General features: G+C 33.3%; 1 protein-coding gene across 2 annotated transcripts; it reads right to left on the reverse strand.

Moving 5' to 3' along the window:
* Positions 1–5,322: 5,322 nt before the first annotated feature.
* LOC133033595 (pentatricopeptide repeat-containing protein At1g79490, mitochondrial) lies at positions 5,323–10,003 on the reverse strand. Of its 2 annotated transcripts, none has more exons than XM_061108517.1 (2): positions 9,896–10,003; positions 5,323–8,192 (listed from the first exon to the last, which is right to left on the reverse strand). In XM_061108517.1, the coding sequence occupies exon 2, from the start codon at positions 8,127–8,129 to the stop codon at positions 5,649–5,651; it is 2,481 nt and encodes an 826-aa protein (XP_060964500.1). In that variant the 5' UTR covers positions 8,130–8,192; positions 9,896–10,003; the 3' UTR covers positions 5,323–5,648. The 2 variants fall into 2 exon arrangements, with proteins under 2 accessions (XP_060964500.1, XP_060964499.1); XM_061108516.1 differs by having other exon boundaries at positions 9,809–9,960.
* Between the last annotated feature and the right edge of the window lie 1,727 nt (positions 10,004–11,730).

Here is an 11,730-nt window from a genome sequence, read left to right on the forward strand (position 1 = left end):
AGTTTGAAGGTTTTTGCCGCAAATTATTTTATATATTTTGAAAATTAAAATTAAAAACTTAATAAAAATAGTATAATTACTTAAAAAATATGAATAATTATAAATTCTACTTAATCTATAGTTTCGTACAATGATTTTGATTTCTCAAAAAAAAAATATATATATATTCAGCACTGCACTAAACTTTAACTATAAACGTTAAAAGACATCATGTGTGTATATATATTTTAGAGTAATTTGCGGCAAAACCCTCCTAACTATCAATTTACTTGCAAAAACTTATTCCTAAAAAAACTTTAAGGTTGGATGGTTTTTTGCAAGTAAATTGATAGTTGGGGGATTTTACCGCAAATTACTCTTAAAGTTTTTATTTTTATTTTAATTACTCATTTTAATTTTTATTTTGTAAAATATGGCTACGTAGGATAATTTTTTAGTGACCTATCATTGCATTGCCACGTGGGCAAAATTACTTAACGAGACTGGACAGACGGCACCTTAAAAATGCAAAGGGAACAGTACTTTAGAAGGTTTTCCCACTAAAATATGAAGTTGAATAGCTTTTTGTAAGTAAATTAATAGTTAGGAAGGTTTTGTCGCAAATTACTCTATTTAAATTAGAGCAATTTTTTTGTAAACTTAATCTCATTTTTTTAAAGCCCACTCACTTACTCTAATACACCACCTCTTTTAAGCAACTTATAATCTTCCATTATTGTGATACATAATTAATACATTATCGCACGTTTTTATCATCGTGTATTACAGTCATTTTAGCACTTTTGTTAGGGATAAAAAAAGCTTACGGAGTAATCTTGAGTGGAGTATGTAGGATTACTTTAGTAGATAATAATGGTCATGTAGGATTACTTTAGTAGATAATAAAGTGTTATTTCAAAAAAAAAAAAAAACATGACAAAGTGTTAGTACTATAATTCTAGTTTAGATGGTTTTTTTTTTTTTTTAATAAGGAGGTATTTGTAGGTTCGGCCCTAGGCATAGGCGGGCTAGGCCCGCGCTTAAGGGTTACTCATTTAAGGGGCCTAAATAAAAAAAAATTATCTTTTAAAATATATATATTTTTTAATAATTTTTAAAAATACCATTTATCTTTTTAGTAAGGGTCCAATTTTTTTTTTTTTACATATGGCCCATTTTATCTCAGGACCGACCTTGGGTATTTGATGTCATTAATTTTTGTTTGGCACCTTTTTTTCTAATGCTTAACATGTATTACATAGAGCATGAGTAATGACTTTTTAGAGTCCTAGATCAAAATTTTAAAGGGAATTTGGTTTAGTATGCTTAAATATAAAATATGTTATTTTAATATACCACCAAATTAAAAATAGTACATATATATATACTTTTAATATTTTTTTCTCCCAAAAATACCTTTACATTTAAAAAAAAAAAAAAAACTTCTCTCTCTCACTCTTCGCGTTAACCTCGACCCAGAACCCCTACCGTCGAACACACAAACCCAAAACCTCGGTCGCAAGGCCTCGCCGTCATCTTCTCTCACGGTCTCTCTCATTTTTTGCCTTTTTTTTCTTTTAGTTTACTAGTTTTTTGCGATATTTAGCGATGTATTTGCAATGATAGAATAAATTTGAGGTCAGGGATGAAGTTTAGTGATGATTTGTGATATTTAGCGATGTTTAGCGATGATATTCGTGATGTTGTGAATTGGAGACATTTAGAGATGTTTTCACAATTTCGCAATGTTTCGCGACATCGTCAAAAACCAAAAAAAAAAATGCAGAAAACAAGAGTTGTTGTGAATTAGAGACATTTAGAGATATTTTCCGATTTCGTGATGTTTTGCGACATCGTCAAAAACGAGAAAAAATGTAGAAAACAAGCGATCTTCGTGGGTCGTGGGTTATCTTGGGTGCGGTGGTCGTGGGTTGTCTTGGGTACTTCTCGTGGGTTGTCGCGAATCGTCATGGATCTTCTCGGTCGTGGGTCGTCTTGGTCGTAGGTTGTGGGTAGTCTTGGTCTTGGCCGAAGGAAGATTTGGTCGTGGGTCGTCTTGGTCGGTCGGAGCTCGTGAACAGTCGGGGCTTGAAAGGTTTGGGGTTGGGAATAACAGAGAAAGAGGGGGGGAAGTTAGACGGAGAGAGTGGGAGAAGAGAGTTTTTGAATTGTAAGGGTAATTTTAGATTTTAGGGTGTTTGGAGAATATTTGGAGTATTTGTTTAAAGGTGATATATTAAAAGAATAGTTTAAATTTTTAAGTATGTTTTAACAAATTTTCCATTTTAAAATAGAACATTTTATCTAACGTTACAGTCCTTTTACATGTCAACTAATTGATTTTTATCAAATAAATAAATACAAGCTACTTTCTTTTATATTTACATATATCTATTTTATATAATAAAATGTGGTTATATAATAGAATTTTTAATTTAACGGTATTTTTTTTATTATTTTTTATGTTAATGAATATTCTTTATTAGTTTTATAATATTATTATATATATTTAAAAATAAAAACTATGTGATCTTTTATACGAGGAAATTTTAAGTTAAATTTAAAATACTTAAAATATTGTAGATATTTTTAACTACAATTTTAATTTTATTGCTTTAATTTTGAATTTAAATAAGGCGACATCAACATTAACCTTGATCTTTCCTGAAAAAGGTGCACTCCAATGCTCAACCAAACGACCTCTATTAAACAACAAAGACAAAGAAAGGCCCTTTCTTTTTTGAGCGTCTTTGAACTGATCAAGTAGCATTCTTGCTGATGTAACCACATTTGCAGCAGTCCAACTTTTTTGTTGACAAACAAAGTCATTTCTGGCACGCCAAATGGCCCAGCTGACCATAGCCGCCTCCTCCAACTCGCCTTCTCTTTCTCGGCTTTGCAGCTCTAGCAGACAATTGCTGAAGTCATCATCCATATTAATGCTGACATCCACAATTGTCCTGTTCCAGCAAGCATGAGCATGAACACACCCAACTAACGCATGAAAAATAGTTTCAGCTGTAGTGAGAGACAAAGGACATGTTGGGTTAACTGGAACATGTCTTTTTTCCAATTGACACAAGTTGGTAACGAGCCTGAAGCCGCCCTCCATAAGAAGTTGCTGACTTTAAGGGGAACTTTTAAACTCCATAAATCCTTCCAAACGCCAGTAGCTTCGGTAACAGGCCAAGCTACTAATATGGTAATGAATTATATTAAAAAACTTGTATTATTTTATGAATTTGTGTATATAATACGTAAATACATTAAATTATAATAAAATAAAGTAATGAATAATTGAGACTTTAAATAAAAAAGATAAGAAGTAAAATTAGTTTAATAAAATTGTATATTAATTATGTATAAAAATAATTATATTATATATGTGTAATATATATGTTCGGTCAGTTTTCGGTTTAATCTGTCGGTTTGCTATTTACACTAAAACCGATCGTGTTAAGACAGTTTTAACCGAAAACAGTTTTTTCAATTCTCAATTTTTTCGGTATTGATTTTTTCAGTATTCGAATAATCAATATACTCAATTTGGTCGTTTTCTTAAATTTTTTGTTCACTCCTAAATAAAAAATTGAAGGCCCAACTTATTCAGTTAAAGGAAACAGTGAACTGGAATCCGGTGCTATACAAATATATAATATCTATAATATAATAGGAATCCGGTGCCTATACAAATACATAATATCAATAATATAATATATAACTTATAGTATTACGTGTGGGTCCCTCTAATTGAATATAATAACAAAATCGTTTCTATTCTTATCTTGAAATTTTTTAATATATTGAAGGTAGTGGAAAGTATGTAAACACTAAATTAATACAAGATAATAAATAGTGAGTTTAGTAGGAATTTGACATTATATATATTATTGAATTATTGTCTCATCTTGCTATTCCAACTAAAGCACAACGAATTTGGCATACACTTTTTGTCCAAGCAATTGCACAAGCAAATAGATGTAGGTCTTATAAACCAACAATTTTGATCGTAAGTGTCCCATAATTGATTGAAGATTTCAAACTCTTTAACAACATCATCCCAATAAAAGCTGCAAGTGAATCGAGTATTGCCAAAGGGTAAAATCATAGTTCTAAAGCTAAACTTATAGCTTTTATAGGGAAGGAGTATTTTCAACCCAAGATCATCATCCATAGATTTACAATGAACTTCAATACCTTTTTTATAACTAATCAAATTATTGATATGAACACTAGTCATTCTACCTCCAAGACTCATTGCATCACTTGTAAAAAAAAGTATTTGATTGATAAATAATAGTATCACCAATATCATTTTTGGATGTCTTTCTTAATAATGAAAACTTTAATAAATTGTGTAGATAGTAGATACTCATGTTGCTATCTCATGACAAATATATATACATAAATAGTTTTGCATTAGATTGTTTTATGGTTCTTAATTTTGTTGAAGCAGCTTTATCATCACTCATTTCTTATCAACACCTCAAATAGAAATAGGTACCCTTTTTAGTTTTATTGTTATGTGTAGATATGATTAATGAACTAACTTTTTTTATGCACAATGAATTAGTTTTTTTTCCTTATCGAAGTACATATGCCATGCTATTGGAAGATGTTATAGCTTTATTGTCTAAATTTCCGGGGGCAGTTTTGTCCCATGGGGCTCGCTCTAAGATTTTAGCGGCCTGTGGTTGGCAAAGCATGCTCTGCGGTTAGACGATGAGCTATCCTGGTTCGAGGAGGTTCCAGCGCCGGTGGCGGACGTGGACGTCGTAAATTCATGAGTGATTTTAATCACTTTGTCAAAAAAAAAAAAAAAAAAAAAAAAAAAAAAAAAAAAAAAAAAGTACATATGCCATGCTATTTTTGGCAATATACAATTGGGGTTGTTACAAGAAAATATGTATGGACATATGAATTGGAGAAAACTTCAATCTTGAAAGGGACAGTATTTTTGTAAAAAAAATGACAAAAGTGAGTATACCATGTAGTTTGTCATGTGTCTTATCACCCGATTTTGTTATCAACGAAATATTGTAGCATTAAGTCATTGATTTCTTTCGCCATAATTACCATACACGTCCATATAAAAAATATCAGAATTATAGTGAATTATAACTATCAAAATACCAAAAAAAAAAAACATAAGGTTGAGCCAATGTCCCTATCCAGAAGTGTACCAAGGAAACAGATATTTATAATACTGACATAAATATATACAAATGTCAACTGGAATAAAAAAAAAACCCACAATTTATGAAACTGAAAATGTCATACAAAAACTTAGTATATTCCTAACACATTCTTTCAAGAAAAACATGGAGCAATTTAGAGTGGGTGTTTGAGAGATTGGCAGACAATACATGAATAGATATAAAAGTTCAAGAGCCAAAACAAGATGAATACAGTAGTTGCATGTTAGGTCAATATGTACTGGTTTACATTGTATAAAGAAGGCATGCCAATCAAACACACCTACTACATGAAAGCAAGTTTTACTAGTTGAAACTCATATAGTCAGATATGTGAATACAAGCTATGTATCTAGGTGTGAAATTGTTTCTATAAATGTCATTGTAAACTAGAAAGACTCAAGAAAAAACAAATGCAATGTATCTTAATTAAGAGAAAAAACTTTTTGATAAGATACTAGTAATAGCCGAAACTTACATTGCTTTCCCTCCTCCAATGAGAGGTTTGGGAGGGGACAGAGATCTAATTTCAGGTGCAGAACTAGGAAAGAGTATGTTCAGCTTGTGCATGAGAATGTCAGCCTTGGAAGGAATCTCATTCAGAAGAAACTGTTGCACTATTGGTTTTTTAAACCATTCCATTACTGAGTCTCCCGGCGCCCTCAAAACAACTTTACTAACCTCAAAGGGAGAATCCACTGAGCTCAACATCTGGGCAATAACAATCTTTAAAGTAGGTCCAGTGACCAATTTAATGCGTCTTGGGATGACACCATAATACAACATCCGCTTTCTGAACCTGTGGAGAGTATGCACCACTGCTATAAGAGCCGCTCCTACTGATAAGTTCCTCACATCAAGGGACCAAGCAATTTGCTGATCAAAAACTATTGCTTTGGGGAAAAGCTTATTCTCATAGGAAACTTTCCAAACACAACGTGCCCGGTTTATCTGCCCCATAAGAACAAGGTAGTTGAGAAGAACGTTAACATAGAATCTCGCAGCCCCCTCTTCCATCTCATAATCAATACCCTGAAAGAACTCCCTCACAAAAGATAAAACAGGTTGTTTTCTCTGTTCTGGGCCTGTGAAGAGTCCACACATAAATGCGTGTGCCTTATGTTTTGTAGCACTAAGAATGGACATCAAATGCCTCTCATTCTGTTCGTCCTGACATCTTACAAGATGTGCTAGAATGGAGGTGTAAAGTATGAGATCAACTTTTGCAGCTGAATTCACATAAGTTTCAAGGAGAGGCTTGGCTTGTTCATACAAACCACTCTTCATACATGACTCGAACAACTGCCTGATTATAAAGTTATTCGTTCGAATCCCAGATGAGCCCATGAAACGCAGCCACCTTAAAGCATGGTCAACAGAACTATCCTTAATATACACCATTAAAACATCACTAGCACTAACATCAACAGAATAACCCATTGTTTTCATCTCAAGTAAAATTTTAGCAGCCACATCAAGGAGTTTTTTACTAGCCAGTAGAGTTAAAAGAGTAGTATAGGTACTTAAACCAGGTTTCAAACCGGCATTGGTCATCGAGTTATACAACTTCATGGCAGCATCAACTTGTCCAGAAGCAGCGTGCATTTCCAAGAGGCAAGAGTATGTAGATGGCGTCGGTAGAAATCCAGCCTTCTCCATCTCGGTGAAGAGAGACAATGCTACATCAAGCTTTCCAGATTTTGCGTGTGACTCAACAACCAGCGTATACAACCCGAAGTTAGGCCTAAACCCTGCTTTCTTCATCTCATCCCATAGTTTTAAGGAAGCATCTAATTTCCCTGCCTTCACATGTGACTCAACTAAAGAAACATACATTATTACAGATGGCCTCAGCCCATCACCCCTCATTTCCATGTACACCTTCATAGATGTATCTAACCTCCCAGCCTTTCCCATTGAATCAACAAGTGATGCAAAGACGTTTAATCCTGGCCTAAAACTCTTTAACTTCATTTCTTGAAAGAGCTTAAATGCCGCATCAAGGCGGCCGGATTTCGCCAAGCTTGGTATCATCAACTCATAGGTGGAAGCATCCATTGAACAATTTGCAGCTTCCATACCCTCATAAATTTCAAAGGCCTTGTAAGGCAAACCCTTATTCAAAAACAGAGTGATAAGTGAATTATAAGTCTGAGTATCGAGTTTGTAACCAGAATCTTGAATCTTCTTGAAACAACAAAATGAGACTTCCAATTTCTCAGCTTTAGCTAAATATTGAATGACTCGATTACAAGAACTGAATGACAGATTCCCATTACCACTTGAATCCCTTACCATTTCATCAAACAACAACTGAATCTCTTCAAACTTATTACTTTTGTTCAAATAATCGAATATCATAGCAAAACACTCATCGTTCGAAGTGTACCAAGCTTTCCTCTTACACCATTGAAACAAGCTCAGAGCTGCATCACTATCTTTAACAACCTTCAAGGCTTGAGTGACATGAGTCATGTTTGGCACAAATTGAAGTTTGTCCAATTGGGTCTCCAATTCAGGGCCCCATTTCCACCTATTTACAACCTCAATGATCTTGGCAACCGCTGAGGCATTCAGAATAGGTTTTTTCAGCCCACCCACCATGACATGATCGTCGAGTCCTGGCTGCACTGAACGTGTGCCTTTACCAGAAAAAATGACCTGGCCCGATTCATCTAAATACTCAATATCCTCAGTCCACTCGTTAGGCTTATCCACAGAGCAGTAATTCCTAACCAAATAACTAGGGTTCCTAACAAAACAAAACTTCGAGAGGGAAGAAGTAAATTTCGGAGAAACTAGCTTAGAGAAAGCTAAGAACTTAAGCATTCCTCCTTGTTCATTTGTAAGGACATGGAGTGTATTATGATCTCTGTAGTTGTGCGAAGAGCAGGAATTAAAGGGGATTTTGGTGAGACTTGTGGTTGTGGAACAGATTTTTCTTCTAAGAATCATTAGGGCACAAAATAATCACGGTTTTACCTGGTAGTATGTCGATCCTGATAACTGCCCCAAAATCTGTGAGACAAAGTTACGGAAAAGACGATCATTTCTCATTTCAAAAATAATAATAAAAAAAGAATAAATAATGAAACTGAAGATGCTTATTACTAATTTTTATTTTAAAACAGAACAAAAAATTAGATTGTTGTATCTAACACTTATTAGACAGAGATCACATCTCTTTGCATCATTGTACACTGGTTAGAATAGTAGAATAGTGTGTGTGTGTGTATAAATATAAGCAGAACAGATCAAAATAATGACAACAAATTCCAAAAGAAAACTTTTTAATCAAAACTTATCAATTCTAAACATAACCAAAACTAAAACAAAGAGCAGTATTCATAACAACCTTTAGGTAATCCCAGATTAATTAGTATGTGTATCAATGTCACAATGCAATGCAAGTCTTTTTTTTTCTTTGCTGGGGATTCAAGTCTTTAGCATATTTGAAAGTTAGATCAATTGTTACAAACATATCATAATAAATTAATTACAAAAATGAAAGTAAAAACATCTTTGTAAACTATAAAGATACACATGCTTTGCTATACAACTTTACAAATATAAATCAGCAAATCCAAATTTTTGGGCCTGCCAATTGGTGATTAGCAACAAAACATTGGCTGGCTAGCTTCTGAATTTCATGTTTAATAGAGCAAGAAGGGAAGCACCAAACAATGAGCCATAACGCAACAAGCAAAACCTCTATATTTAAATTATGAAAGATTTATATTGGTTGTAAAAGTTTCATATGTCCAATTTCTCAAAAGTGAAATTAGCTTGTATCATCTCAATTCACAATTGTAATATAGAAACCAGTGAGCAGTAATTAAGTTTGGAAAAAATGTCACAATTAGACAAGCACAAGTCTTTACTGCTGGAATATGAGGTGATAAGGATTTGTAGAGTACAAAACATAGCACAACACAACAAATGGAGCCATTGATAGAATTATATAAATATATATATCTATATATATATAATATTTATATATGTGTGTGTAAGTTGCACCCCCAAAGATTCTCATTTTGTCAATTGAGCGAACACCTTAGCTACATTATTTTACCAAAAGTTGACTACATCTTACTTCTTATCTAATTGAATATACTAAGATTAACCCCCCCCAATTAAGTTGACAACGTTAAAATTATCATGTATGTACATATTAATGGAGTCATACATCTTTTTCCATTTTTTACATCTAAGGCCAAAAAAGAATCCAAAATTTGAAAATCCACTACTACTAATACTACTGCCATGACCAGACGCAAAGCAAGAACCAATAAAGAAGCAATAAAACTGAGCTTGGTACTGACCCCAACCTCTACAAATCTTCATATAAATATATGTGTAATATATATTATATTGCTTCTAAAACTGAACAATTCTATCAAAATCCCCAAGGGAAATACTATCCTTATCTTAATATCTTAGAAGCAGAAGTCAGAAACTCATTTCATTGGACAATGTCTCCAACTATAACCCCTTAATTAGGTTCAACTCAGCAAATATTTAATACTTATATATAAAATTAAAATGATTGTACTAAAGTTCTAACAGAAAATTCCATCTAAAACCAAGAAGAAAAAAAAAATCAGTCAGGGAGATGGAAGAAAGTGATGCCTTACGGAGGGGAAATAGTTGAAGTGGTTGTTTCCTAAACACCCATTGAGAGAGAAAGAGAAATGAAGAGAAGAAGAAGAAGAAAAAAAAACCTTGATTGAGACTGATTATGTTAGATGCTCCGCGGTTTGAGTGAGACAAATAGAGGGAGAGATATAAAAGATGAAATTACACTTACATACTTCTTTTTATTTGATACCTTTTCAAAATTTGATATATTTTTCTTTCTTTAATCATTTTATCAAATTATTTTTTACTATCTTTTATTTTCTCTAATCCAAATTTTACTTTAACTTTCTTACAAACTTACACATACATCTTCAAAGAATACAAATCTATTATGTTTGAATTATGTCTTAGTTATGTGAGTGTGTAAGGAAAATTTAGTTATAATACTTATAAAAAGAGTTATATTTGAATTAAATTTTATTTAAAATTAAATTTAATTAATGTATAAAAAAAAATATTTTTAACTTCTCCCGATATAAAAAGGGGAGTTCTAAAAAACTGTACATTCGAGCGGCCCGACCCAGTCCGATCTATTTTTATGTTTTTTTTTTAGGAATAATTACATAAGGTACTATTTTTTGTAAAATATTTACATTTTTACGTTTAAAGAATATTTTTTTTACTTTTTTACGGTTTTCCAAAAAATAACACGAAAACAACATAAAATCAACAAGAAAACAACATAAAATTAACATGAAAATAACATCAAAATAACAACAAAAGAACAATAAAAAATAACATACATATAACAAAAAATTAACAACAAATGAACAAAATTTCAACATAGAAAGACCGCATTTTATGTAAATAAAATCAAAAAAATCGTAAAAATATTTAAAATTGCATGAAACCGTATTTTTATTATTTTTTTGTTGTGAGCCAACCAAACTTATATTTATTTGGACCGTACTTGAGTCCATATTTATTCGTATTGTGCTGAGTCCAAGCCCATACTCGTATTACTTGTACTAGTGCCGATTTTGTACCGTGCCAAAAAACTAAAGGGAAATTTGATTTTCTATACTTAAAAGTTTTCAAAATTTTTTTTTTGAACCAATAAATTTTATACTATGAAAAATATGCCTACTTTACCTAAATCCCAAAATTACCCCTCTCAAAATCCCACACCCATCAGCCCTCTCTCTCTTTCGCCTCTCTTTCTTTCTTTCTCTCTTTCTCTCGGTGCCGCACCCATAGACCCACGGCAGACCAGACACCCACACACCCACGGCAGATCAGCCCTCTCTCTTTCGCCTCTCTTTCTCTCTTTCTGAGTTGACTGTACCGCCCCCTCTCACTCTCTTCGTCTCTCTCTCTCGAACAGAAAAAAAAAAAAAAAAAAAACATATGGTCCGATGGTCGGACCACATGGTCCGATGGGTCCGATTGGTCGGACCCATCGGACCATGTGGTCCGACCACCATGTCCATCTCTCTTCGTTTTCCTTATAAAAAAAGAAAATATATATATATATATATTTATATGGTCCGATGGTCGGACCACATGGTCCGATGGGTCCGATTGGTCGGACCCCATCGGACCATGTGGTCCGACCATCGAACCATATGTTTTTTTTTTTTTTTTTCCCGTTCGAGAGAGAGAGACGAAGAGAGGGAGAGGGGCTACTCAACTCAGAAAGAGAGAAAGAGAGGCGAAAGAGAGAGGGCTGATCTGCCGTGGGTGTGTGGGTGTCTGGTCTGCCGTGGGTCTGTGGGTGCGGCACCGAGAGAAAGAGAGAAAGAAAGAAAGAGAGGCGAAAGAGAGAGAGGGCTGATGGGTGTGGGATTTTGAGAGGGGTAATTTTGGGATTTAGGTAAAGTAGGCATATTTTTCATAGTATAAAATTTATTGGTTCAAAAAAAAATTTTTGAAAACTTTTAAGTATAGAAAATCAAATTTCCCAAACTAAATCCAAATG

Source organism: Cannabis sativa, chromosome 1, assembly GCF_029168945.1.
Source record: "Cannabis sativa cultivar Pink pepper isolate KNU-18-1 chromosome 1, ASM2916894v1, whole genome shotgun sequence".
In the NCBI taxonomy this organism is placed as follows: domain Eukaryota; kingdom Viridiplantae; phylum Streptophyta; class Magnoliopsida; order Rosales; family Cannabaceae; genus Cannabis; species Cannabis sativa.